The sequence below is a fragment of the Rhinoderma darwinii genome, chromosome 2 (genome assembly GCF_050947455.1).
Source record: "Rhinoderma darwinii isolate aRhiDar2 chromosome 2, aRhiDar2.hap1, whole genome shotgun sequence".
In the NCBI taxonomy this organism is placed as follows: Eukaryota; Metazoa; Chordata; class Amphibia; order Anura; family Rhinodermatidae; genus Rhinoderma; species Rhinoderma darwinii.
Window position 1 is genome coordinate 403,931,778 of NC_134688.1, and position 26,860 is coordinate 403,958,637.

Here is a 26,860-nt window from a genome sequence, read left to right on the forward strand (position 1 = left end):
CCATAAAAAATAAAATAAAAAATACTGCCGTAATTGCTGTTATCTATAAAAACTATAGCTTGTCTCGCAAGAAACAAGCCCTCATAGAGCTTAGTCGACTACAAAATTAAAAAGTTATGGCTCTCACAACTTCGCTACAGAAAAAATAAATTCTCTTTACAAAAGTAATTTTATTGTGCAAAAAGTTGTAAAACATAAAACAGTTCTATAAATTTGGTATCGCCGGAATCGTACTGACCCATAGAATAAAGTTAACATGTAATTTATGATGCATGGTGAACGCTATATAAAAATAACTAAAAAAAATTGCCAGAATTGCTGTTTTTTATGTCACTTGGCCTCCAAAAAAAAAAAAGGATAACAAGTGATCAAAAAGTCGCATGTACCCCAAAATGGTACCAATAAAAACTACACCTTGTCTCACAAAAATACAGCCCTAATGTTACTACGTCTATGAAAAAAAAATTTTTAAGGCTCCAATAAGTCAGGAAAGAAAAAATATGCAGTTCTGCAGGTCCCATTTGAACATTTCTTCTGTTTCAAGTGACGAATTAACAAGGCCCCTAAAATTAGGGAACCAGGAAGGGGATTGCCCAAACATATCTGCTGGAAGCGAGGGTGCCCGTATTATACCAGGACAACACTGCCCAGCAAAATTCCCCAAACTGCAAAGGTGCGGAGTGTGGACCAAAAGGGGGATAAGAAAGGACATTTATCAGTGCGACACTGGCCTGTGCAGAAAGGATTGCTTCACAGCGTAACACACATCTATGGATTATTTTATTCTTTTTTTTTACCCCATTATTATACCACCTGACTATGCCACTGATGTACTCTGCCCAGCTTACATGTACCCCCACATTATAAATGGAAACACCAGCAATACTCAAACAAATCTACTACCAAGCAAAATCCACACTCCAAAAGCCAAATGGCGCTACCTCCCTTCTGAGCCCTACAGAGTGACCAAACAGCAGTTTATGACCACATATGGGGTATTGCTGTACTCGGGAGAAATTGTTTTACAAGTCTTGGGGTTAATTTTTTCCTTTATTTGTTGAGAAAATGAAAAATTTTGAGCTAAAACGACGTCTTATTGAAGAAAAAGGATTGTTTTTTATTTTCACTGCCCAATTCTAATAAAATCTATGAAACACCTGTGGGGTCAAAATGCTCACTACACGCCTAGATGAATTCTTCAAGGGGTGTAGTTTCGTGAATGCAGTCACTTTTGGGAAGTTTCCACTTTACTGGTACCTTAGGGGCTTTGCAAAAGCGATGGTGTCAAGAAACCAATCCAGCAAAATCTGTGCTCCAAAAGCTAAATGCCGCTCCTTCCCTTTTGATCCTTGCCATGTGCCCAAACAGCACTTTATGACCACATATGGGGTATTTCCGTACTCCAGAGAAGTTGCTTTACAAATGTTGGGGGGTTCTTATTTTCCTTTATTTGTTGAGAAAGTAAAAAATTTGGAGCTAAAGCTACGTCTTATTGGAAAAGATTTTTTTTTATCTTCACTGCCCAATTATAATACAGTCTATGAAACCCCTGTAGGGTCAAAATGCTCACTACACCCCTTTAATCCTTGTGGAAATGAGAATTTTTTTTCTAAACCTACATTATCTTTGAAATAATGTCGATTTTAATTTTCACGGCCTACTTCCAATCATTTCTGCAAAAACTCTGCGGGGTCAAAATGCTCACTATACCCCTAGATAATTTCCTCAAGCGCTGTAGTTTCCAAAATGGTCACTTTTGGGGGATTTCCACTATTTTGGCACCGCAAGAGCCTTTCAAACCTGACATGATGCCTAAAAAGGAGGCCCCAAAATCCACTAGGTGCTCCTTTACTTCTGAGGCCGGTGCTTCAGTCTATTAGCAAGCTAGGGCCACATGTGGGATATTTCTAAAAACTGCAGAATCTGGGCAATAGATATTGAGTTGCATTTCTCTGGTAAAATCTTCTGTGTTACAAAAATAAAATAGATTAAAAATGAATTTCTGCCAAAAAAAAATATGGAATTTGTAAATTTCACCTCTACTTTGCCTTAATTCCTGTGAAACGTCTAAAGGGTTAACAAACTTTCTAAATGCTGTTTTGAATACTTTGAGGAGTGAAGTTTTTAAAATGGGGTGACTTATTGGGGGTTTCTAATATATAAGGCCCTCAAAGCCACTTCACAACTGCACTGGCCCCTGTAAAAATAGCCTTTTGACATTTTCTTGAAAATGTGAGAAATTGCTGCTAAAGTTCTGAGCCTTGTAACATCGTGGAAAAAAAAAAAGGATGTTCAAAAAAGTTTGTCAATTTAATGTAGACATATGTGGGCTGTTAATTAGCAATAATTTTGTGTGGTATTTCTATCTGTCTTACAAGCAGATACATAAAAATGTAGAAAAATGCAAATTTTTGCAATTTTTCGCAAAATTTTGGTGTTTTTCCACAATTAAATACTGTATATATCGAGCAAATTGTGACAGTAACATAAAGTCCAAAGTGTCACGAGAAAACAATCTCAGAATCGCTTGGATACATTAAAAGCATTCCAGAGTTATTACCACATAAAGTGACACGTCAGATTTGAAAAAAGGCTGTGTCCTTAAGGGGTTAAGGAGTGTATATAATAATGACGGTACTATGCATGTTTTTTTTTTTTTCGGGGGGGGGGGATGCTGCACTAGATATATATGATGTTGCGACACATTTTCCATTGCATGCCTTTCTAGGGAGACATTCTCCCCTTGACGCATTGCCTACAGCTACGTAATATGTGCGCATGGGTCTTAAAGTATATTATTTATTTATTATATTACAATAATCTAGGCAACGTCAAACGCCTGGATGGCCGCTTACGAGGTTCATTCTGTAAAAAGGCTAATCCAATTTTCATTACATATATTAAAAAACATGGATCGAGAGCTTTGGAAAAGAACTTCCACAATTTCATAAGACACGTCTTAATTTATATTTCGCCCATGTGCGCTTGAATTTATGGACTGACAGCTGCTGGTCTTCCATAACAAATAGATACATACGACAATGAAAAGGTTAATGGAATATATGTGTCCTGTCCTGAACGCAGGTCTAAAGCTCCTGATAGCTGAGGTGAGCGTCACACCCAGGAAACAATATGCTGAAACAATGGACGTCAGCGTTTGTCAGTACAATACCTTAGCAGCAGGACGTCAGGCTTGTATGTAATGTATACACTCCAGCTCCCAGAATGCACTGGGAGCAAGGAAGTCCTGCCTCGCACAGCAGCAGACTTATAAACTATGTGACTGGGTATATTCATGTTCCCTCTCAGCTGTGCACTCTGGAAAGGAAAGGGTAAAAGGGACATTCTAATGCGCACTCCGCCCTTAATAGCTGCGTTCACAGTCTACAGGATTTTTGCAATTATTTTTTAACACGTTCTTTTCCGAAGAGCACAGCTTTGAAGGATCAGTGGGAAATTGATCACCATGCCCTGCTGATGGTGGCATGGAGGGATATTTCAATATTTAGGAGAAGTGGAGGTAAACATACCAGTCTGGCCTGGCACAGATTTATCCTGTTGTCATGTTCTGCTGTAGCTCAACCCCAAACACTTTTTGGTGCTTTGGTATCCCAGATGTAGACTAAATGATCTTCATCCAGTGGAAGTATTGCTGTGGACCTATTATATACCACATTGGTACTTTAAACTTCACCTAATTATTGAGCAGTTGATTATGTGTTAGTTACTTCTTTACCTTACACAAAATAGAAGGTCCTTTAGGGCTTATTCAGACAAACGTATAATACGTCTGTGCAACGAGCGTGATTTTCACGCGCTTCGCATGGACCTATGTTAGTCAATGGGGCCGTTCAGACTGTCCGTGATTTTCACGCAGCATATGTCCGCTGCGTAAAACTCACAACATGTCCTATATTTGCCAGTTTTTCATGCATCACGCACCCATTGAAGTCAATGGGTGCGTGAAAACCGCGCACGGCACATGGAAACACTTCCGTGTGCCGCGCGCGATGCGCGATATAGTAGTCAAGACTATGAATGAAAACAGAAAAGCAACACGTGCTTTTTTGTTTACAAACATACAAACAGAGTGTCATAATTGTGGCGGCTGCGTGAAAATCACGGCTGCGTGAAAATCACGCAGCCACCCACGCATCATATGCTAACACACGGTTGCTGTTATGGACCTTTTGCGCGTGCAAAACGCCTCGTTTTTTTTGCGCACACAAAACACAAACACTCATGTGAATCCGGCCTTATACTCGCTTTACTAGGAAGAGAGCATTTTTGGATATTAATTCCTCTGTTTGCGTTAGCTCCAAACTAACTTTTTTTTAAGTTAAAGGGTTTTAAAGTTCTATGTAAATACAATAACTTTATAATATACTTTGCTAATAAGTTCCACGCAGTTTTCAAAATCTATGTCAGTGAATTGGAACATTGTTTACATTCAGAAGCTAAAACTCAGTACAAAAAAAATAAAACTTTACATTTTTAGAGTTCAAAAACCTAATTTTCCCCCTAAAGCATTGTAAAAAAAATTAATAAACATAATTATCACCGCGTCTGTAATAGTCTGAACTATTACAATATAACATTAATTAATGCAGTAAAAAATATAAAAATGTAAAACTCCAGAATCGCTTTATTTTGGTCACCTCATCTCCAACAAAAAAATGGAATAAAACGTTATCCAAAAGTCACGTGTACCCAAAATGGTGTCATTAAAAACTACAGCTTGTCCTGCAAAAAATAAGCCCTCACACCGCTCAATCTACGGACATATAAAAAAAAAAGTTATGGCTTTCAGAATGATGACACAAAATACATTTTATATTTAACAATTAGTTTTTTTCTTGTAAAAAGTAGTAAAACATAAAAAAAATATATAAATTTGGTATGCAGATCCAGCACTATGGGGGACATTGAAAGATTGTCCTAGTAAGTTACACGTTATCTCTTCCCGACAGTTGCCATATTTATACAGCGGAGGTAGGGTGGGGGACTCACGAGCTAAGCCTGCTCCATAGAACGAGCGTGTCTGCTGTGTATTACAGCCAGCACTTCAGTGTAACCAGTGGGATCCCGCTCAATCAACACCTTAGATTCTGCGATCATAAAGCCGTTAGAATGAGGGGGGCGGACCCCTCTGATGTTCCATCGCAGCGTAATCGCTGGTCGTCACGGCAGTCTGGGGGCCTAATAAAGGCCCTCAGGTCTGCCATCTTAGTACACCTATGAAGCCCTGCTGGGGCAGGGCTTAACAGATGCCTGCCAGAACCACGATATACTGCAATACATTAGTATTGCAGTATATTGTGTAAGCGATCCAACGATTGCTGGTTCAAGTCCCCTAGTAAAAAAAAAACAAAAAACAGTTAAATAAAGTTTTTTTTCCTACGTATATAAAAAAAATATATTAAAAAAACACCCCTTTTCCCATTTCCCCCAAAAGCAATGTAAAAAATATTTTTTTACATAACTGGTATTGCGCGTCCGTAAACGTCCAAAATATAACAATGGAACATCCTTTAACCCCCACACTGAACGCCATAAAAAAATATTAAAACCCCAAAATCGCTGTTTTTTGGTCACCTTATCTCCCACAAAAAATAGAATAAAAAGTAATCAAAAAGTTGAATGTACCCCAAAATGGTACAGAGACTACAGCTTGCCCCACAAAAAAGAAGTCCTCATACCGCTCAATCGACGAAAAAATAAAAAAAGTTATGGCTCACAGAATATTGCAACACAAAACAAATTTTATTTTCAACAATTAGTTTTTTCAGTGTAAAAGTAGTAAAACATAAAAAACGATATAAATTTGGTATCGCCTTAATCGTATTAACCCGTAAAATAAAATGAACATGTTGTTTTTACCGCACAGTAAACACGGTAAAAACGAAACCCCCAAAAAATAGAGGAATCACAGTTTTTTCCCCCACAGTACGAGCAGGTAAGGAATGAAGGTGAAGCAGCGCTCATATGAGTGCAGCAGGCCCTTCAAAACTGCTGATCGGTGGGGGGGGGGGCAGAAGTTGGACCCCCACTGTTCAGGTATTTATGGCCTATCCTGAGTATAGGTCATCAATTTCTTAGGACTGGAAAACCCCTTTAATAGCGTTTTCTGTGGCTTTTTTGTGTATTTGTTTGGGGGCTAAAACTTAGCTAAATGTTATTTAAAAGTCTATAGTAAAATGTCTACATTCACAGTGTTTTGGTTAGTGGAGTTTTAGTAGCATTTTGGGGGTCAGTGTCATTTTTCTCAATAGACTTCTTGTGGAACGCTAGTGCAAAAACCCCCCTCCAATCGCATGAAAAAAAAAAAAAACGCTTTAAGCTGCAGATGTCCTACATGGTGTGAAAAGAACAAAAACCCTGTGAAGAAGTCCTAATTATGATCTAGATGCTACACCAGAATTTAGCAGCATCAGCTGTAAAACCTGGGACAAACCAATTCGATCTTACCACATCGATCCTTGCAGTCTTGGGGCATATGTGAGGCCATACACCGTGAATGCAAGTACCATCAAGAGTGCCTTGGGTGCTACCGGTTTACCTTCCTTTAACCGTCGACATTCTGTTAGAATCTGGTTCTCACGCCTTCCGCTCCCAATTGGACTCTTCCTGTGGAGAATAATCTTTTCATCGCATAATCAGTAATTGATCTTAATTCCTTAACGCCGAAGGATGGATATATCCGTCCTCAGCAGCTGCTAGTTCGCACAGGAGGACTGATATATCCGTCCTATGATGGCGCGGGTACTGACGCTGTACCCACGCGATCAGCGGCAGGAGCACGGCTGTTATACACAGCCTGACTCCTGCTGCAACTGCCGGAATCGAAGCGTGCTCCAATTCTGGCAGTTTAACCCATTAAATTCCGCTGTCAATAGTGACAGCGGCATCTAATGTGTTTGACAGAGGGAGGGAGCTCCCTCTGTCAGCCGATCGGCGCCCCCGGCAAACAAATCGCGGGTCGCCATCAGGTTTCCATGACAGCCGGGGGCCTAACAAAGACCCCTAGGTCTGTCTTCAGCAAATGCCTGTTAGGCGATGCCGGAGGCATGACCTAACAGGTTGCCTGTCAGTTTTACACTGACAGGCAATAATGCTTTGGTATACTAAGTATATCAAAGCATTATATATGCGATCAGCCGATCGCATAGTGAAGTCCCCTGGTGGGACTAAAAAAAAAAATGTCAATGAGTTAAATAAAGTTTGTGAAAAAAAGAAAAAAAAGAAAAGGACAGTCAAAATCAAATAAAACTATTGCCCAAAAGGTGGTTTTATTTAGTAAAAGTGTCAAAACAAAAAACACATACACATATATGATATCCCTGCGATCGTAACAACTTGACGAATAAAATTAACACATTAATAATTAAACCGCCAGATGAGCAGCGTCCAAAAGAAACGCAAAAAACAACGGCAAAATTCTCTTTTCTCCCATTCCCCCCATAAAAAATAAAATAAAAGTTAATCTATAAGTCCTATGTACCCCAAAATAGTACTAATGAAAACTACACATTGGCCCGCAAAAATCAAGCCCACATATGGCCACATCGACGGAAAAATAAAAAAATTACGGCTTTTGGAATGCGGTGATGCAAAAAGAAGTAATTTTTTTCTAAAAGGGTTTTTATTGTGCAAACGTAGGAAAACATAGAAAACCTTTACATATTTAGTATCCCCGTAATCATGCCGACCAATAGAATAAAGTTAACATGTTATTTACGCTGCATAGTAAACGGCGTAAATTTATAACGTGAAAATTAATGCTGGTATAGCTGCTTATTTTCAATTCTCTCCTAAAATAAAGTTAATAAAAGTTAATCAATATATTGTAAGCATCTACAAATGGTACAATTACAAAATACAACTCGTCCCGCATAAAATAAGCCCTTATACGGCTATGTTGACGGAATAAAAAAAAAGTTACGACTCTTGGAATGCGACCGTGAAAAAACAAATAATAATCCTTGGTCATTAACGAGCAAAATGGCCCGGTCATTAAGGGGTTAATCGGATAATTGAGTTGAAGAAAAACATTAACAATGGCAGATTTATGTTAACATTCACACTGGGCAGTTACTAAAACTGATACATACAAACTGATTCTTCTTCTCTTTATATATGTCTATACATACACATATACACTGCACAGAATTCTCGGCTCTAAAATTTTCCTTTCACAACAAAAATATTTGGAAATGGGAATCTACTTGCACCAAGAAGTTATCATTTACACAAATATAATACTGACGCATGCCTCCAATAGTCCAATGCTAAGGCTGATCCAGAACTTTACATAAAACTTAACCTCAGTATTTAATATTCCCACAACACTTTTTGAATATCGTTATTAAACAAACTAACTTTGGAATAACGTCTGGAGAACTGCTGACATCTTATCATTGTACAAACACCAGTTCAATACTTGGGATAAGCACTGTTCCCATGTCACTACACACAACGTCTGCAGTGGGGAAGATATCGGCTGGGCTTCAGGCCCCCCTCAGAACAGGTCTACACATACGATCACATTGTCATACACTTCTACCTCGGGTAGTTGTATGTTCTGCAGTCGCTGGGACGTGTAATCTGGCCGGGTTGCACTTTTCATAGGTACCTTTGCTGTTTTACCTATGTCATGCAGTGCGCACACCATGCAGGCTGCTACAAACCTAGTGGTGGCATTATTGTATCCAGGGACAAGCCAATTTACTGATACCTGGCTGCACATACTTTTGTTGTCAGGTCTGTCAGCTCTTATGCTCTCAATTGGCTTACCCAATGATCCAATAAAGTTCCTACTACCAATGGGCCCATAATTTTGGGCGATGCCAAAAGCGTACCTAGAGTCAGTGTAAATGTCAGCCATCCTACCTTCTCCCAGGTTACAGCCTCAGCAAGCACCTCCAGCTCTGCTCCTTGAGATAAACAAGAAGGTGAGAGTGGTTTCGGGATGATTTACCTTGTGCCTCGTATCCTGTCTTGCACATACTGTATGAAATATTTCTACATTACAAATTTACATTAAAAACCCATGTCACATACAGATATAACATTTCAAAGGGGTGGCGTCTTCATTCTCTAAAATAAAACAAATGTTATACACTTCTCCACACTCACCTGATAATCCAGAACACTTTGAGAATCTCACTTTTATCAGGTTCTGTAAATACTTGATTAATACAAAAACAAATAAAAATTACTAAAATCTTTACATAAAATTAACAATGTTCAGATAATTTTCACCTCCTTCCCTACTAAATCTGTAAAGACTCATCTGTGAGTGACCTCGGGCTCTTGTGTAAATTTGCTGGAGGGGGATGGTCTCTTACACATTTGCCAAAAGCGTACCTAGAGTCAGTGTAAATATCAGCTGTCTTACCTTCTGCCAGGTTACAGCCTCAGCGAGCACCTCCAGCTCTGCGCCTTGAGATAAACAAGAAGGTGAGAGTGGTTTCTGCATGATTTACCTTGTGCCTCGTATCCTGTCTTGCACATACTGTATGAAATATTTCTACATTACAAATTCACATTTAAAACCCATGTCACATATAGATAGAACATTTCAATGGGGTGGCGTCTTCATTCTCTAAAATAAAAACAAATGTTATACACTTCTCCACACTCATCTGATAATCCAGAACACTTTGAGAATCTCACTTTTATCAGGTTCTGTAAATACTTGATTAATACAAAAACAAATAAAAATGTGCTAAAATCTTTACATAAAATTAACAATGTTCAGATAATTTTCACCTCCTTCCCTACTAAATCTGTAAAGACTCATCTGTGAGTGACCTCGGCCTCTTGTGTAAATTTGCTGGAGGGGGATGGTCTCTTACACATTTTGTAGATCTCAAATTCATTAATTCAAAGCAAACCAAAATTGTACCTGATCAGTCCCTTCACCATTCCCTCCTTTTTGGACTCTGCGAATGTAATGTAGCATAGTTCAAAACTACCTCTCAACATAATAAGGACAGGCACTCTATCTGGGGGCCACTAGTTTAACCCCCTGTAATACACAACAGCCTGGAACAAAAATGACTTTGTCCTGACAAAAATAAATTTTATCTTTAAAATGACTTGCAACCATTTACCTGTAAAACATCTCACATTTTCCAAAATAACATTTAGGTCGCACTATAGCACGCGCCTCATGTGTGAAAACAAAAACAAAACAATTGTAATTATTTATTCAATTAAACAGAAAATAATATATCTGGTAATATTAATTACTGCAAACCAATAAACTATATATAAAAATAGGGAACAGTGGGGGTACATACATTTTCAAGACCCTGTGTCTCACAATATCTGTATTTTAAGTCATTTGAATTAACATCAATACATTCCAACATTAAATCTTGTCACATCATAACACATAAATATGCAACGTAACTTTGATCGTTTTGCAGACATATCCAGCGGTCTGTAATATTTTCCTCGCTTGGTGTAGTTATGGACAACAGCGCATGCCCAAAGATAAGAAACTTTCCTTTACCCAGAAAAAAGAAACTGATTTTAACCCCATACACGAAACACTAAGAATTGTTTTTAGACATTACTGCAGTTAAAAATAAGAGCATACAATATAGATGTAAAATCAGTGCAATATTGTAATCCCTTGTCTCATCAGTCCATGCTCTTTATATAAGCTTATACCAGTCTGCTTTTCAGACTTCAGACGTTCTATCACACACATGTTACATCACACAGCCCCCCTCCCCCACACAATCGATATCAGTCATCACATTCTACAGGAGGGGGTCACACACTCACTCCTCACAGCTTCTGTTCTCACAATCTTAACAATTTCAATGCCGGCAAAAATTCTCCCATACAATGAACCTCCAAGAGTCACACATCTGTACAACAACTCAAGATAACGTACGTATCTGCAATCATTCATCACACTATTGTATAGGAATTATCTACGTTCAAAACATCAACCACATATTCTGTAACTGTGTCCAATCTGTCGGCCACTATCTCTATACTATGATGACGTGCCTTTTCAACAGCACACAGCGTCCTGCACCCCTGGGACGGAATCTAGAATAGAAGAAAACACTGCAGCATGTGTTACTGTCAACTCTTTACTGAAGGAAATGACAAAATTAACAAGGCTATCATTTCATACTGATTTGGTTGGGCCGGGCGTGACCTCATCAGGGGGTGGGGGGCGGCCTCTCCCACAGGAAACACATTGCTTAGCTGTGAGGGGGTTGTGCTGCCCACAATGAGGACACACCCAACATGAGGGACTTCCGCCATTATAGGGCGGTGGCTGGTCCTGTGGTTTCTAATACATATAACATAATACAATGCCTTTCTTATTTCCAACTTCCCTTTGTTCTCTCGAATACCTTTTGCCCATGTTTCGGCTTGTAGCCGCACTCCCCTATGCATCCCGCACACTTCGATCAATTTCTTTGTTTTACTCACAGCTTATCACACGACTTATCAGTGCTTTATACACCCCGCGTGCACCTGTCCCACGACTTATCACACAACTTATCAGTGTTTATACACCTCGCATGCGCTTGTCCCAAAACTTATCACACGACTTATCACACATCGTATCGTGCCTGCATGCCCGCGTATAAGACAGGTTATAATACTACCCACGACTTATCACACATCTTATGTGCCCGCGTGCCCCTGTATAAGACAGGTTATATTTTCTATCTAGTCCCTAATTACCCAGAGGATGGTTAGTTGGGCGCGACTAATTTCTTACGGGTTCGTGACCACACAGCGGGGATGTCGCTCCTGTCGCATGAGCTAATCCAGCCAACCGACAAGGGTTATACAGATTCCCACAAGACCGTCCACTAACATAGATAAGTCGAAGATTTATAAAATCAACTGACTTACCGTGTTATTGTGGAGGTGATCAGGCTCTGTCAGTGGGCAGTCCTGGGTCATCTGCTTCACCCTGTGATGGTCGGTTGTCCGGATTCTGAGATCCCCTCGAGTGTAGCTCCATGCTGGGTGCCAATTGTCAGGGTAACTTCCTTTTCCCTGTTATTTCACACTGAATAACCACCTCTGTAAGTTGGAAACTGAGGGCATGCATGGAAGAGATATACCAGACAGAAATGGTGGTAGACATCCTCCCTCAGTGAAGCAGGAAGTACAATTAAACTTTATTGAACAAAGAATTTACAAATCTCCTCCCTAGAGATGTAGGACGTGCTTAAGCCCTATTGGCTCCATTCAACTGTGAGTTCATCTGTACACTCCTATTGCATTCCAGGGGCAGTGTCTCCATAGGCGTGTTCCTGATGCAGCCTCCATCTTGTTACATAGATTCAAGTTCTTTGTATAATATACTGATATATATATATATATATAAATATGTATGTAAGGATAATATTTTTGCAAACAATATACGTGCTAATGATCCCTGACACTGCCACAGTGCCCTCTGTAGATGCTGCCACAGAGTCCTCTGTAGATGCTGCCAGTGTCCTCTGTAGATGCTGCCACAGTGCCCTCTGTAGATAATGCAACACACCCCTAGATAAGGCCACAGTGCCCTCTGTAGATAATGCCACAGTGCCCTCTGTAGATAATGCCACAGTGCCCTCTGTAGATAATGTAACACACCCCTAGATAATGCCACAGTGTCCTCTGCAAATACTGCCACACACCCACTTGTAGATGCTGCCACAGTGCCCTCTGTAGATGCTGCCACAGTGCCCTCTCTAGATAATGCCACAGTGCTCACTGAGTTACAGCCCATGTATTAAAATAATTCTCTGATTGCTTGGGTTGTGTGTTTTATTTAAATTTGGTGCACATTTAAGCATTCACACCCTGGATGGATTTCAATTCTGGAAAATTGGTTTTTGGAATTGGGGTTTTGTTTCTTGGTTAATTTTGTTTTGCTCCACTGGGTGGAGGTTGATGTGAATTTACAGATTGTATTAAGAGTCATAATATATATATATATATATATATATATATATATATATATTATACATAAAAGGAAAACTAGTGGAGAATAAAAGTGGAAGATAATAAAATAAATAAAATGTAACATAATACTAATAAAAAAATTAACGTTGACGTTACTTTTTTACTTTTGTATTGTACTGTAGATTCTGTTGTATGAAGTCACAGCTGGTGGGTATTTTGGTGTTACTGGTTTTACCGACAAGCTTTTAATCATAGGTCGGCATTCAGGTTATGTTTACCACGGTTAAGGTCAACTAGTTTATTGACAATATTTATTTTTAAATATTTACTTAATTATTTTAAATAAAGCTGTGGCTGACCCCTCAGTCATCCCACTTTAAAATACCATTATGTGTTATGTGCTTTATTTGGTTAAGGGGTAAGTAATGTTTTAGTCTACGGGCTAGGTGAAATATGTTTATATGCATACAGTCTGTGAATCCAGCCCAAGAGGGAAGCTCACACGTAGCGTAAACTGCAGAAATACTTACCAGATTTTCTGAGCGGAGACTCTGCAGGTTATTGCAGTAGCAGCAAGGTGGGTGAGATTTGAACAAATCTCATCAACACGTAAGAGAAAAAGACCCCAGCAGTTGGTAGGAATCAAGGACAATATATATACAAAAAACTGCTACCAGCAGAATAATTCCTTTAATTCCAACTGCGAATAACTAGGTAAATGAACAAAAAAATAATAAATAAATTTTATTGTGCTACTTTAGAGCAAAAAGACTGACTACACTGATTGATTAAAATGAATAACATCACCTCCGTTTGGGTTAGAACTAACTGTGCATATTGAACCACGTGTGTATATTGTATTCAGTGTTGCTCGTGGCTGCAGACCAGCGAGTCAAACACCTAGCAAATGTGGAGAGCAACGGAGGCACACATTAAAAATGTATAGATATCAGAGCCCTCCCGACATGTTTCGCTGTGCTATACAGCGTCCTCAGGGGTTCAGGGGCTTACTGGCTGTGCTCGGGGAAGCCATTGACAGTACTAACCATATATGGACAGTGACGTCAGTGGCTAATCCTTGAGCGGAATCCCCGTTGCCGACTCTGGCCGGGGATTCCGCTCATAAATGGACAGTACCGTCAAGGGCTTCCCCGAGCACAGCGCTTAAAGTAGCACTGTGCCCGGGGAGCCCTAGGCCAGTGGAGGAGCTCCCTCTGCTCCTCCGCTATGAACCAATTCAGAAGCAGGGAGCTGATGGTTCCCTGCTTCAGAATTAGTTTGACAGCGGGACATACCCCCGGCCGCCCGGGACAGCAGGACAGCGCCCGGAATCCGTGACTGCCCCGCTGAATCTGGGACGGTTGGGAGGTATGCCTTAAGGCCTCCATGATGTAAGTAGCAGACAGCGTTACACAACTCAGAATGCTGCAATACCTATTGTGAGGGTTTAGCATCAGGAGAGGTTGGTACAGCGGTTTCTTGGTAGCCAGAGACAGGGACACCGTGCATTAAAAGTCATAACAGGGCTTTGCCTGTGTTTTTTTATTCTTGTCAAAGAAACAGCCTCTTGTACAACAAGGCAAAATACAAAATAAATCCTGCTCGTCTGAGCACTAACTAAACAAGATATTATCTAACTATACCGAGTGCCTTCCTACCAGGCACTGGACACAAAGTAACACAGGTCTTTACTCACATAGAATACAGGCTACTCCAGCCTTAGTAGTCTCCAGTCTGAGTCAGGGGTGAGACTCACACACACTGTGTCTGCACCTTTTTATACACAGGCTACAGGTGCAGCTAATTGAGCAGCAGCCTTGTCCTACAAACAGAGATGGACTAGGGATTGGGGAACCCGCCCTGCTCTTCTCCAATCCAACTCCAGGCCCTTTTTCCGGCTTTTGCTTAAGCCGAGATTGGAAAGCTAGAGCTTTCTATTGCAAGAACTACTCATTCCCTGGAGCCTAGGATACATATGACAGGATTCTAGGGGAAATGTACCTTCCCTCAATGACTTTACCTGTCACTGTCTCACACTATGTATTAGCTCTGAACGTCCCTGTCACTCCTTATATAACCTATGGCCTTGCCCTAGTATTCCCCCCCCCACACCTCTCTCCTACTCCTCCCCTAGGATTCGTTAATACTTACCTACACCTCTGGTCACGCCGGCCTACCCCTACGTCGTTTGGCCTGTGTCCGGCCTTTACCTTAATGTAAGTTGTGTGCCACTGCAACTCACTTGTGACTGGTCAGCGATTTGTCTTTTTTTTTTAATGTTGAAAAGACTAAATTGCATTCAACTCTTAACCAATTGCATCCTAAAATAGTTGCGTGAAAGCAAGTCGCAGACAAATCGTAAACATTTTTTTAAATGATAAATATCTAACAGATCCGCATAGAAACAGATACCATGTGCCCTCTGCTGGAGGATTTTAGGAATTGTTCAAAATACCTTTTATATCTTAGTACTTTTAATCAAAGGTTGCTTCATCCCTGAGACTCTAGTATATATTACATTTCAAGGATTTACTTATGTGCAGGCATTATCCAGCATAATTTCATACAATTCTCAATTTTGGTACTATCTTTATTTTTCTTAATAGTTAACCCGTGCTCTCCATGGTAAACAGACAGTTTGGTGAATTAGCCATAACATTATTCGGGAAGATTAATAAAAACTGTCTAACAGAAAAACTGTCAATGTTGTCCATAGCAACCAATCACAGCACAGCTTTCAGCTCCAAGGGCACTATTAGAAATGAAAGCTGTGCTGTGATTGGTTGCTATGGGTCCCACTAGATGAGGTTCTACTATTTTTGTTGTCACTGTTATTTTGTCCTCAAATACTGCATGCAGTATAGTCAATGTCATAAAGATAACAATGGCAAAAAATGGTTTCGTTTTAATATGTTACTATTTTTAGTATATTTACTTACATGAGGGGCCCGTGCTTCCAGCCATCATGGGTCCCCCATGCCCAGTGGCACCGCTAGCAGCCGCTATGGGTGCTACAGCGGTAGCGACGCCAAATTCAATACTATCTGCATTCTTAGGATGCAGATAGATTTGAACACTACGGCAGAGCAGGGAGGTAGCTCCCTACTCTGCCATGTACTAGGCTACAGGCCAAAGTTTGTGATGACGTCATTGGATCATGCTGGCCTATGCAAAGAAACCATTGATTTGCTCCGTTTGTCTCGGGAATGGGGCCTAGGTGAGTATGACGTTTTTTGTTTTATTTGTTTGGGGGTCGCTATATGGCGCTATGTACAGGAGGGGAGGGGTCGCTATATGGTGCTATGTACAGGAGGGGGGGTTGTATGGTGCTATCTACAGGATGGGGGCTATATGACACTATCTTTAGGGGGAGCTCTATGGCGCTATTCACAGGGGGAGCTGTTGGGCACTATCTACAGGTGGAGCTGTATGGCGCTATCTACAGGGGCGTTGTATGGCGCTATCTACAGGGGGCTGTATGGCGCTATCTACAGGGGGGCTGTATGGCACTATCTACAGGGGGAGCTATATGGCGCTATCTACAGGAGGGCTGTATGGCGATATCTACAGGAGAGCTGTATGGCGCTATCTACAGGGGGGATGTATGGCGCTATCTACAGGAGGGCTGTATGGCGATATCTACAGGGGGAGCTGTATGGTGCTATCTACAGGGGCCTGTATGGCGCTATCTACATGGGGGGCTGTATGCCGCTGTCTATAGGGGGCACTATCTACAGGGGGCACTATCTACAATGGGACTGTGTGTGGCATCTAGGGGAGGGGGTGCCCAGTCAAAAGTTTGCCAAGGAGTCCAGTCTTTCCTAGTTACGCCCCTGATAACAGTTTTAGGTTCTGTTTGCAGCGGATTTAGCTGTTGATTTATCATTGATTTTCTGTGTAGAATTTGTATGAATAAGACATACACATGCTGCATGTGGATTTGAATCTCACTGAAGAGACATGAGGTGAACAAGGGGAGCAGTGCACATAGCAAAAGAGAAGGATGAAGTTACAGATTTATTTTCAATTAAATGGCGAGAGGTGTTCCATCAGACTATCTCTGCAAAGCAAAGGCATGTGCAAGAGGCTGTACAATGGCACCTGGAGGCCGTGTGGCTCTATAGTATGCCTGTAGGTGGGTGCTGTAATAGTGGACAATGACTACTTTTTTTTACTGTAGACAATTAGAATCGGATCTCTTCCTTGGGATAAAACATTGACTTCAGATAACCCATATCTTCATAAATGGGTGCCGGAACCCGGGCATGAAGTAGCCACGGCGGGAGGTTGGGACGTAAACATGCGCGGCTCAATGTCTGTTTCGTCTTCCCCATATGGAAAAGTCTCTGGTGCACGACTAAGCGTCGTCTCCCTCGTCCTTGGGGCTGCTTCCAGGTCTGGCTGCTGCACCTCTGCACGGCTGGACCTCTGCACACCCGGACCTCTGGACACCGCACGGCTGGACCTCTGCACGGCTGGACCTCTGGACACCGCACGGCTGGACCTCTGCACGGCTGAAACTCTGCCCGGCTGGACCTCTGGACACCGCACGGCTGGACCTCTGCACGGCTGGACCTCTGCACGGCTGGACCTCTGGGCACCGCACGGCTGGGCCCCTGCACGGCTGGACCTCTGGACAACACACAGCTGGACCACTGCACGGCTGGACCTCTGCACTGTTGGACCTCTGCACGGCTGGACCTCTGCACGGCTGGACCTCTGGGCACCGCACAGCTGGGCCCCTGCACGGCTGGACCTCTGGACAACGCACGGCTGGACCTCTGCACGGCTGGACCTCTGCACGGCTGGACCACCGCACGGCTGGACCTCTGCACGGCTGGACCTCTGGACACCGCACGGCTGGACCTCTGCACGGCTGGACCTCTGCACGGCTGGACCTCTGGACACCGCACGGCTGGACCTCTGCACGGCTGGACTTCTGCACGGCTGGACCACTGGGCACCACACGGCTGGACCTCTGCATGGCTGGTGGCCGCAGGGCGGCTAGTGCTGATGGCTGCGTGGTTGGGGGTGTTTTGGGTACTCACTGCGACCTCTTCCTTGGACAACTCGTCTGGCAAGGGTTGTCTCTTTCCTCACTGTCTCTCCAAGGCTGCCTTCCTTGGTTCCTCCTCATACCCGCACACACACTCGCCTCTCCCTTTGCTCTTTCTTGTGCCGCTTCTCCCTTTCGCCGCTTCTCTCCTCCGCCGCTTCTCCCTCCACCCTTCTCTCTTCTCCCCTCTTCCACTTTCCTCGCGCCCTTCTGACCACTTCCGGGTCGCGCGTCACTTCCGTCTTCCTCCTGGAGGCTTCACTCTCCTCCCGGCGCATGCGCGAGCGCCTGACAGCTGACCCAGCCGTTGCCAACGACTGCCCGTGTTCCTGCGCGACTCCGGACAGGTAAGTACACAAAGGGTGTTGACCACCCTTACATGCCATACTGGCATTGGGCACATGGTTCGGTTATGTTCTATCTTTATGGTGGACATGTTAAAGCACTTTCTTCAGCTGATCATAGAAGAGTCTATGAGGCGCCAGTAAGTATTCATTGTACAACTGATTGGGCACTGCATTGTGGTTTCTGTTATAAATGGAAACTATTGCGCAGATATGAACAGAGCTTTAAAGGGTTATTCCCACCTGAAAGATTTATGGCATATCCACTGAATATGCCATAAATGTCCGATAGATGTGGGTCCCAGCTCTTATCTTCACAACGGGGGACCTCACGGGAGTCTTCCGGAACATGCAACAAGAGAATAAATGAAGAGCTATTTTCATCACTACCAAAGAAGTAAACGGAGAGAGTTACTCATACTCGTCCACCTCTCCAATTACTTGCCAGGGTGGTCCTCGTTCTGATCATGCAATGTATAGTATTTATGTAGATTAATTCAGTATTAAAACACAATTTTTGTATATTCTATTGTTCTATATATGGAACACAGAATATTTATTTGTCACTAGAAGACATCTGAATTTTAGCTGATATATCATGAATTAGAAGCACCAATATATCCAGAAATTTTTCCAAACATCATGCCAAATAATCATGTGCGATTCTTTATTCCCTGAATTAATGGCATGAATTACTACGATTAAGCAGATTGACAGAATATCTAATGGGATGGTGCAATCCAGAGAGTACAGGACATTCCCTTCAGCCAGGGAACTCATATAAAATGTTGTTTAGATTTACCAGGGACTTTAACTTCCAGCCTGGAACCAGCAAATTTCATGCAGGACAATAAAATAACCCTATATGAGGACATTCTCTGCTAATAGCACCCAGGCAATGATAACATTTATGTGTCCTGGGAAAACCAAGATAAGAGATAAGGAGACTTCCTTTTAGCCCTATTCCTGCTATAGTTGTAAAAAGCAAAAAATGTTATTATAACTGCACATATTGTTTACGATGTTATCTGATAGTGGTCATAAATATAGTATAATTATCAGGTGAACAATTGTTTGTCCAACAGTTATCAGCCCGATTTCTCCTTAAACATGCAAAATGTGCAGTTGCTACATCTCACTAGGGCAGAGGAAAATATATGGCTGCCAAACACATCTCACAGCGCTTATCTCTGGGGAAACAGAAGGATTAGGGCCTGTTCACATTAGCGTCGATTTCCGTTGAAGGGTTCCGTCTGAGGTTTCCGTCGGGGGAACCCCTCAACGGAAAGGCAACCGGAAAACCTTATCTTACTTTTGTATCACCATTGATCTAAGTGATGACGGAAACTTTGCTAATGGTTTCCATTTGTCACTGTTGTGACAGGGTTTAGTTGTGCAAAGATTTCCTTTTGCCTTTCCGTTGAAAAGTTCCTCAATGGAAAGCGACGCTGAGTTGAACACAGCCTAAGGGGGTTTTACACTGGGCGATCAGCGAGGCAGACAAACGTTCATAGAACGCTCGTTGCTGATAATTGCCCTGTGTAAACAGGGCAGCGCTCAGCAGATGAACGAGCAAACGCTCCATCATCTGCTGATTGTATCATTTTAAGAAAGTAAAATATTATCGTTATCGGCAGCACATCTCCCTGTGATGAGACGCGCTGCCGACATGATAGTAATGTATGGGGATGAGCGATCGGAGTAACGACCGATCGTCTCCATCCATAGCTCCGTGTGACAGGAGCAAACGAGCGCCGATCAACGATGTCTCATTGTTTGGCGCTCGCTGCACCGGCTGCGACTGTTCCTTTCATCTGAATAGACCTTGAATAAATCCTTTCTGCCAAAACAATTCCCATTCAGGTATATGGAACTGATTTTCAGTTGCAGAAATTTCTGTAACAAATCTGCCATGTGTGAACTTAGCCTTACCCTGTCAGAATACACTAAGGCTCTCCTAGGGGTTTTTTACATGGGCCAATATGGGCCGTAAAAACGAGCGCTGATCAACAAGACAGCTCATTGATCGGCGCTCGTTTGCTCCTTTCACAAGGAGCAATTATTGGTTATGTATCAGGACGATTTCTGTCCACGATCGCTCGGCCCCATACATTTCCATCATGTCGGCAGCACATCTCCCTGTTTAACCCTTTCATGACCAAGGGTCATTGATACCCCTGTGTCCAGGTCAAGTTTTTCATTTCTGATATGCACTTCTTTAAAGATACAGTTGTAGATAGCGCCATACAGCTGCCCCTGTAGATAGTGCCATACAACCCCCCTGTAGATAGAGCCATACAGCCCCCCTGTAGGTAGCGCCATACAGCCCCCTGTAGATAGCGCCATACAGCCCCCTGTAGATAGCGCCATACAGCCCCCTGTAGATAGCGCCATACAGCCCCCTGTAGATAGCGCCATACAGCTCCACCTGTAGATGGCTCCATATAGCTCCACCTGTAGATGGCTCCATACAGCTCCCCCTGTAGATAGCGTCATACAGCCCCCTGTAGATAGCGTCATACAGCCCCCTGTAGATAGCGCCATACAGCCCCCTGTAGATAGCGACATACAACCCCCCTGTAGATAGCGCCATACAGCCCACTGTAGATAGCACCATACAGCTCCACCTGTAGATAGTGCCATACAGCTCCCCCTGTGAATAGCGCCATACAGCTCCCCCTGTAGATAGCACCATACAGCTCCCTTCCTGTAGATCGCACCATACAACCTCGCAACTGCTTTGAATATCACAACTATTTTTACTGTGTTTTTTTTACAAAACTTATGAGGCTTTCATTTTCTAGATTAGTTTAATTAATTCCATATTTTTAATTTTTATGAGCAGACAAATCACTAAAAATGTGAAAAAAACTGTTTTTGTAATTTGTTATATATATTTCTCTCTCTCTCTCTCTCTATATATATATATATATATATATACACACACACACACACACACACACACACACACACACACACACACACACACAATCACCCTGGATCGCTGTGAGCGGATAAGAGGGAAATAAGGCTATATTCACACGACGTGAAAAAAAACGGCATTTCACAACGGATCAACTGTCAGTTTTTCATGGCTGTTTTAAATCAATGTGTCTCAAAATTTAAATCCATTTCCCGGCCGTCTGACTGTTTTTCACCGACATTTGCCTCCCATTTTTCATTGACGATAAAAAAATGGATAACCTTTATTCGTGCCCATGTAGATAGTGACGCAATACCATTGTAGATAGTGCCACATTGCCCACTGTAGATAGTGCCAAAGCCTACATAGATAGTGCCCACTGTAAATAGTGCCACAGTGCCCACATAGTGCCAAAGTTCCCACTGTAGATAGTGCCCACATAGTGCCACACACAGTACCCATGTAGATAGCGCCAAATTGTCCCCTGTAAGTAGTGCCCATATACTGCGACAGTGCCCATGTAAGTGCCACACCTCCTGTATATAGCACCCCTGTAGACAGCACCACACCCCCTGTAGATAGTGCCACCCCCTGCAGATAGCACCATCCCCTCTGCAGATAGTGCCAGCCCCCTGCAGATAGCGCCAGCCCCCTGCAGATAGCGCCAGCCCACTGCAGATTGCACCATCCCCTCTGTACATAGCACCACCCCCTGCAGATAGCGCCACTTCCCCTGTAGATAGTGTCAATCCCCCTGTATGTATCGGCACACCCCCCCCTATAATTGGCACCCCCTTCCTGTAAATAGCACCACTGTAGCTCCCATATATGGACAGTGACATTAGGGGCTAACTCTAAAAGCAGAATCCACTGCCTCAGCGTCGGCAGTGCTGTGGCCGTGGATTTCGCTCCAGGAGTAACCCCTGATGTCACTGTCCATAAATGGATAGTGACGCCAGGGGCTTCTCCAGTAGCGGTACAGATCTCATCATCCCATTGAAGTTGTCAATCAGCTTTCCACAGAGCCCGAATAGGATATAAACGGTATTGTTATACAGTAAGCAGCTGTACTTTATAAAGCCTCCTGGAATAACTTAAATGTATTTTCAATATCATTATACAAATTATACTTATCTCACACCATTTTTATTTTAAGATGTTGCCATTATATTGGACCAGAATTATGAATCTTGTTTCTAGCAGCGTCCCACCGTCCCTCAGTTTTTTTCTAAAGATTATCGAAAACTTAACTGGAGAGGGAAAACAGATTTTTTGTGTAAGGAATCTCTTTAAGCGATAACCATTTAAATGTGTGTGATCAGGCATTTCAAGAATGTTGGAATAAAACATAGGGGATCTTGCGCCGTGTGCAGCCATAATCAAAGATCTGCAGTCTCGTTGTGAAAGTAGAAGGACTAGTTTGATAAGATAGGAACAATCTTGGATAATTGCTCTGAAGGGAGGAAAATGAAAACAGGGTTATCACAGGGAAGACAGTTTATTACACTCAAGAGTGTAAAATAAGAATGTTTGAACAAACGCTCGATCCTGATCATTGCCATGTGTAAACAGGGAAAATGCTCGTTCATCGGCCCCAAAAAATGGTCGCTAGTCAGCAGGACATGTATCTGTGTAAACAGTGGATGTGCTGCCAACATGAGGCAAATGCATGGGGACAAACAATTGTAGCAACGATCGTCGATATGCGCTCATTTAAAGGTGGTAAACACAAGAGAATATCTGCACGTGTAAAATCAATTTAAGATTAATTCTGTCCTGAGACTTTAGAAAATTGTTGGTGGCTCTGGACAATTTTATCAGGGGAATCCATGAGTGAACGGGTTGGATTTGTACCTATTCAATTATTCCCCAGAGAAAATAGTCAGTAAAATGTTACGCTAATGTGAATGGGCATGGTATGGGGGAGTCAGGGAAGATAGCTGTCACCAGATATATTATGTCTATACGCAAGGGACATACACAGAATTTTGTAAAGAGGGGTTCACAGCCATAAACTTGCATAGAACATGCATATACACACACACACACACACACACACACACACACACACACACACACACACACACTTATATACATACATTTATACACACTATGGCGCACATGCATACATACATGCACACATATATACATGCACTCCTATACACACAAACAGGAGCAAGTGCAGGATTTTTAAATGGGGGATGGGGGGGGGGGGGGGGGGGGGGTTTCCAAGATCAGTTTCCAAGATACAGACTTTAAAGACTTTCTACATAAATTACATCATTCACTATTACTTGGGGTGGTATCGATGATAGTGATAGTATTCCTATCATACTCCTTGTGGTCTAGAGCATTTAGTGCTTAAAGCGATTGCCAGGCATGGACAACTAATGACCTATGCACAGGATAGGTCATCAGTATATGATCGGTGGAGGTCTGACACCTGGATGCCACACCGATGAGCTGGTCTGGCTGCCTCCGGGCACCGGATGTCCATGCCGGAAGCAGATAGCGGCCAAGCTGAAGTACTGCAGTTCTACTCTTATTCAAGTGAATAGGAGCAAAGTTGCTGTTCTTCAGCACGGCCATTATGCAGACGGACCTGTCAGTCTTTGTTTACTAGGGGCAGACACAGACAGCAGAGGGTCTCAAGAACTGTTTATGGGCCCCTTATTCTCAAATAGTTCAGCATAGAACAACCTCCTTAAGGCTTTATTCAGATGGCCATAATGTGCCTACATTTACCAGTCTTCGATCACCATAGGATTCTGTGATGTTTTAAGTTTGGTTGACTAAAAACGTTGAGAGTCCGAGTCTTGTAGCCATAATACGGATGCTAAAATGCAATACATTACGACCGTTGAATGGGGCCTACAGTGAGTCTTCCTTACAATCCACCAGTATTTGTTAGTCATGAAATTCATTTGCTTAGTCCTTTACATGTAATCTAATAAGACAATAAAAAACAGGTTTCTAAGATGGCACTGGTCCCCCTTACCTACTGGGTTCCTGTGCAACTGCACTGCTTGCACATATGTTATGTCCGGCCCTGGTACTTTGCAATATAAAATATAAGTTCAAGAACTTTATTGAATGAAAGTTCATCAAAATATACCCAAAAAGGTAAAACAATGTGGTAGTACATTCAATCAACAAGCAATGGAAGGGGCTGACATTTTTCTATAAATGTATATGACACCGGGGATATAATCAGATTCTTGTGTATTCTCCCTTTCCGATGTAGCTTTCTCCCACTGCTCCACTTCTTGTACCAAGACTTGTTCCCAGAATCCTTTGTTCTGTAAAGAAGACATTTCTTCTTCAAGTTCAGCCTTGTATTGCAAGTTAGAGATGTTACTACGTGTGGTCATGCATACCAGGCCACCTAGACATGGGCAGAAAAAGGCTATTCAGTTCAAGGTGTGGAGATTGCGCCAAGTGTATATGATTTAAAATCCTATATAAATATACATTAATACATTTTTGTTTTATTTTGCAAGACAATCAAGTAACAAACAAAAAAAAAGATCGGAAAACCCTTCTATTAATTTTTCCTCCCCTTTCCTAAATTATTTTTCTTATTAATTCTAACCAAGGTGCCTGTGGCTGTCACTCTATATGGGCTCTGTCGCTGGCACTATATGGGTCTCTATGGCTGGCACTATGTGGTTGTCCCTGTAATTACAGCTCTGAGGGATTATTATGAGGGCACTATCGTTTGTACAATTATGCAGGGATATGAGGGATTTTGTTAGTGGGGGTCATCAACACACATGCGTGCATGGACATATACAAAGACACACATGAGTTTATTTGCTAGTGACATTCAGCATTATGTAAAATTACCATAGTCCATGTACCCATAAGAGACAAACACAAGTGCAAGATGCTGTGCCCCACTAAGAGTGAGCCCATACAGGATAGAAATGCTGTTGAATTTCTGTCCGGATTTGCGGATGGTGCTACGTTTCGGGGGTCCACCCACTTTCTCAAGAAATGTTGCATCGGCGTAGCAAGACGCAATTCCTTCCTCCTCATGGAGTCTCCACACAGGATCCATAATCCATGGAAAAATATCCATCTAGAATCGTTATGGACTTTTGGCACTTAGGGTGAAGTAAAATTATTCATATTTTATTGATGTAGATTGAATCCCTTTTGATGCCCTAAGAAATTTATTTTTTTGCAAAAAAAATTGAAAGTGTTACGTGCTTCATTTCATTGCATCACTGAAAAAATACACGCAAAATCTGCAGCAGAGCTGCACTGTGTGAACAAGGCCTTATGGTTTTGTGAAGGATGGAGTGGACAGAAGTTAATGTTTATAATAATTTTCTTTCTTTAATAAAATATAGACTATAGAGTTGTGTACATAATTGTGATGAAGCAATAGTAGGATTAGATAAGTATACGTGGCAAGATGGCCCCTGAACAGGGACTACGCACTAATAAAATAACAAGTCACTTCCTGGTATGAACGAACTATGAACTATGAAGACATATCTAAAGGACCAGATAAGGGTGAACCTATCCAAGGATGACACAAGTATCAAGAGGCTTACAGTGATACGTGCTTTTATAAAAGTGTGATAACATGTACCCACCCCCAGGAGAAAGGGGATATAGAACAAATGTGTCTAATAAAGCAGTGACGCCTCTCCTGATGCTGAGTGAGGAGCTTTATACCAGACTTTGTGTGGTGTGATTCCTTTCGTACGAACTCAGCGTATTATCCCTGCCGGTTGAGACTGATTAGTACCCGAACATTTTGGCGCTCAGCGTGGGGCCACACTCGAGGGATAAGCCGTGTCCATGATCGACGACCCCCAGACGCCTCAACATCGAATCGCCAGCCACGCTCCCAGGAAGTCTGATCAGCTTCAAATAAAACACGGTAAGGTTAAGTTCATGTTTATGAATATTGGCTCTTATCCGTGTGGGAGAGTGAGCAGGTGATAAGATACCGAGGTATTTGGAGTCGATCCCGGCCACACTCTCAGCGACAGAGAGTTAACCCGCTGTGTGGCTCCAAGAATCATAGTATAGATAGTCGCGTCTCGCCGGCATAGGTGATAAGTATAAGTGTAATAATTTAATTAGTCGCAGGGTATAGTTTGATACCATTAAGACGACAGAGTTTTGTGTTCAGAAACATCGAGAATAAGGTTTCATTCTCAGGACGGTGTTAAATATAGAACAGTATGTTTAATGTGTTTAAAAAAAAAAAAAAAAAAAAAAAGACAGGCAAAGGAATGTGGTTCATTAACCGCAAAAGAGATAGTAGAAAAAAGAGAAGGCAAGAAGAATGTAGAAAATAGTAAGAAAGTTATGCACATATGTGGCATATTTATAGATGGAAGAATGGGCTGCAGCTCTTAGGGAAAACAAGGGAAGATTAAGTGACGAAGGAAAGTTAGATGAAGCATTAGCTTGGAAAAGAACAGCCATAGCCATAACTAAAGACAAGTTTACTGAGCAAGAAATACGAGACAGAAAGGGTAAAATCATCAAATATGTGTATTACAAAGAACGTGTCCAGCCACCGCCCTATAATGGCGACGGTGGAATTCTAACTTCGTGGGAGTGTCCCAGTTG

At 42.2% G+C, this 26,860-nt stretch overlaps 2 protein-coding genes across 4 annotated transcripts in view; both read right to left on the reverse strand.

Annotated features, from left to right (window-relative positions):
- Window positions 1-3,254, reverse strand: part of LOC142743380 (methyltransferase-like protein 27) — a 67,822-nt gene extending 64,568 nt beyond the window's left edge. For both annotated transcript variants that reach the window (XM_075854106.1, XM_075854103.1), the window contains exon 1: window positions 3,173-3,254. The gene's annotated coding sequence lies outside the window, so the exon portion shown is untranslated. The remainder of the gene's footprint in view (window positions 1-3,172) is intronic.
- A 21,083-nt stretch (window positions 3,255-24,337) lies between these two features.
- The window catches only part of LOC142743381 (methyltransferase-like protein 27), a 214,247-nt gene continuing 211,724 nt past the window's right edge, over window positions 24,338-26,860 (reverse strand). For both annotated transcript variants that reach the window (XM_075854108.1, XM_075854107.1), the window contains exon 6: window positions 24,338-24,650. In XM_075854108.1, the coding sequence (XP_075710223.1) occupies window positions 24,415-24,650 (236 nt within the window). In that variant the 3' untranslated portion in view covers window positions 24,338-24,414. The remainder of the gene's footprint in view (window positions 24,651-26,860) is intronic.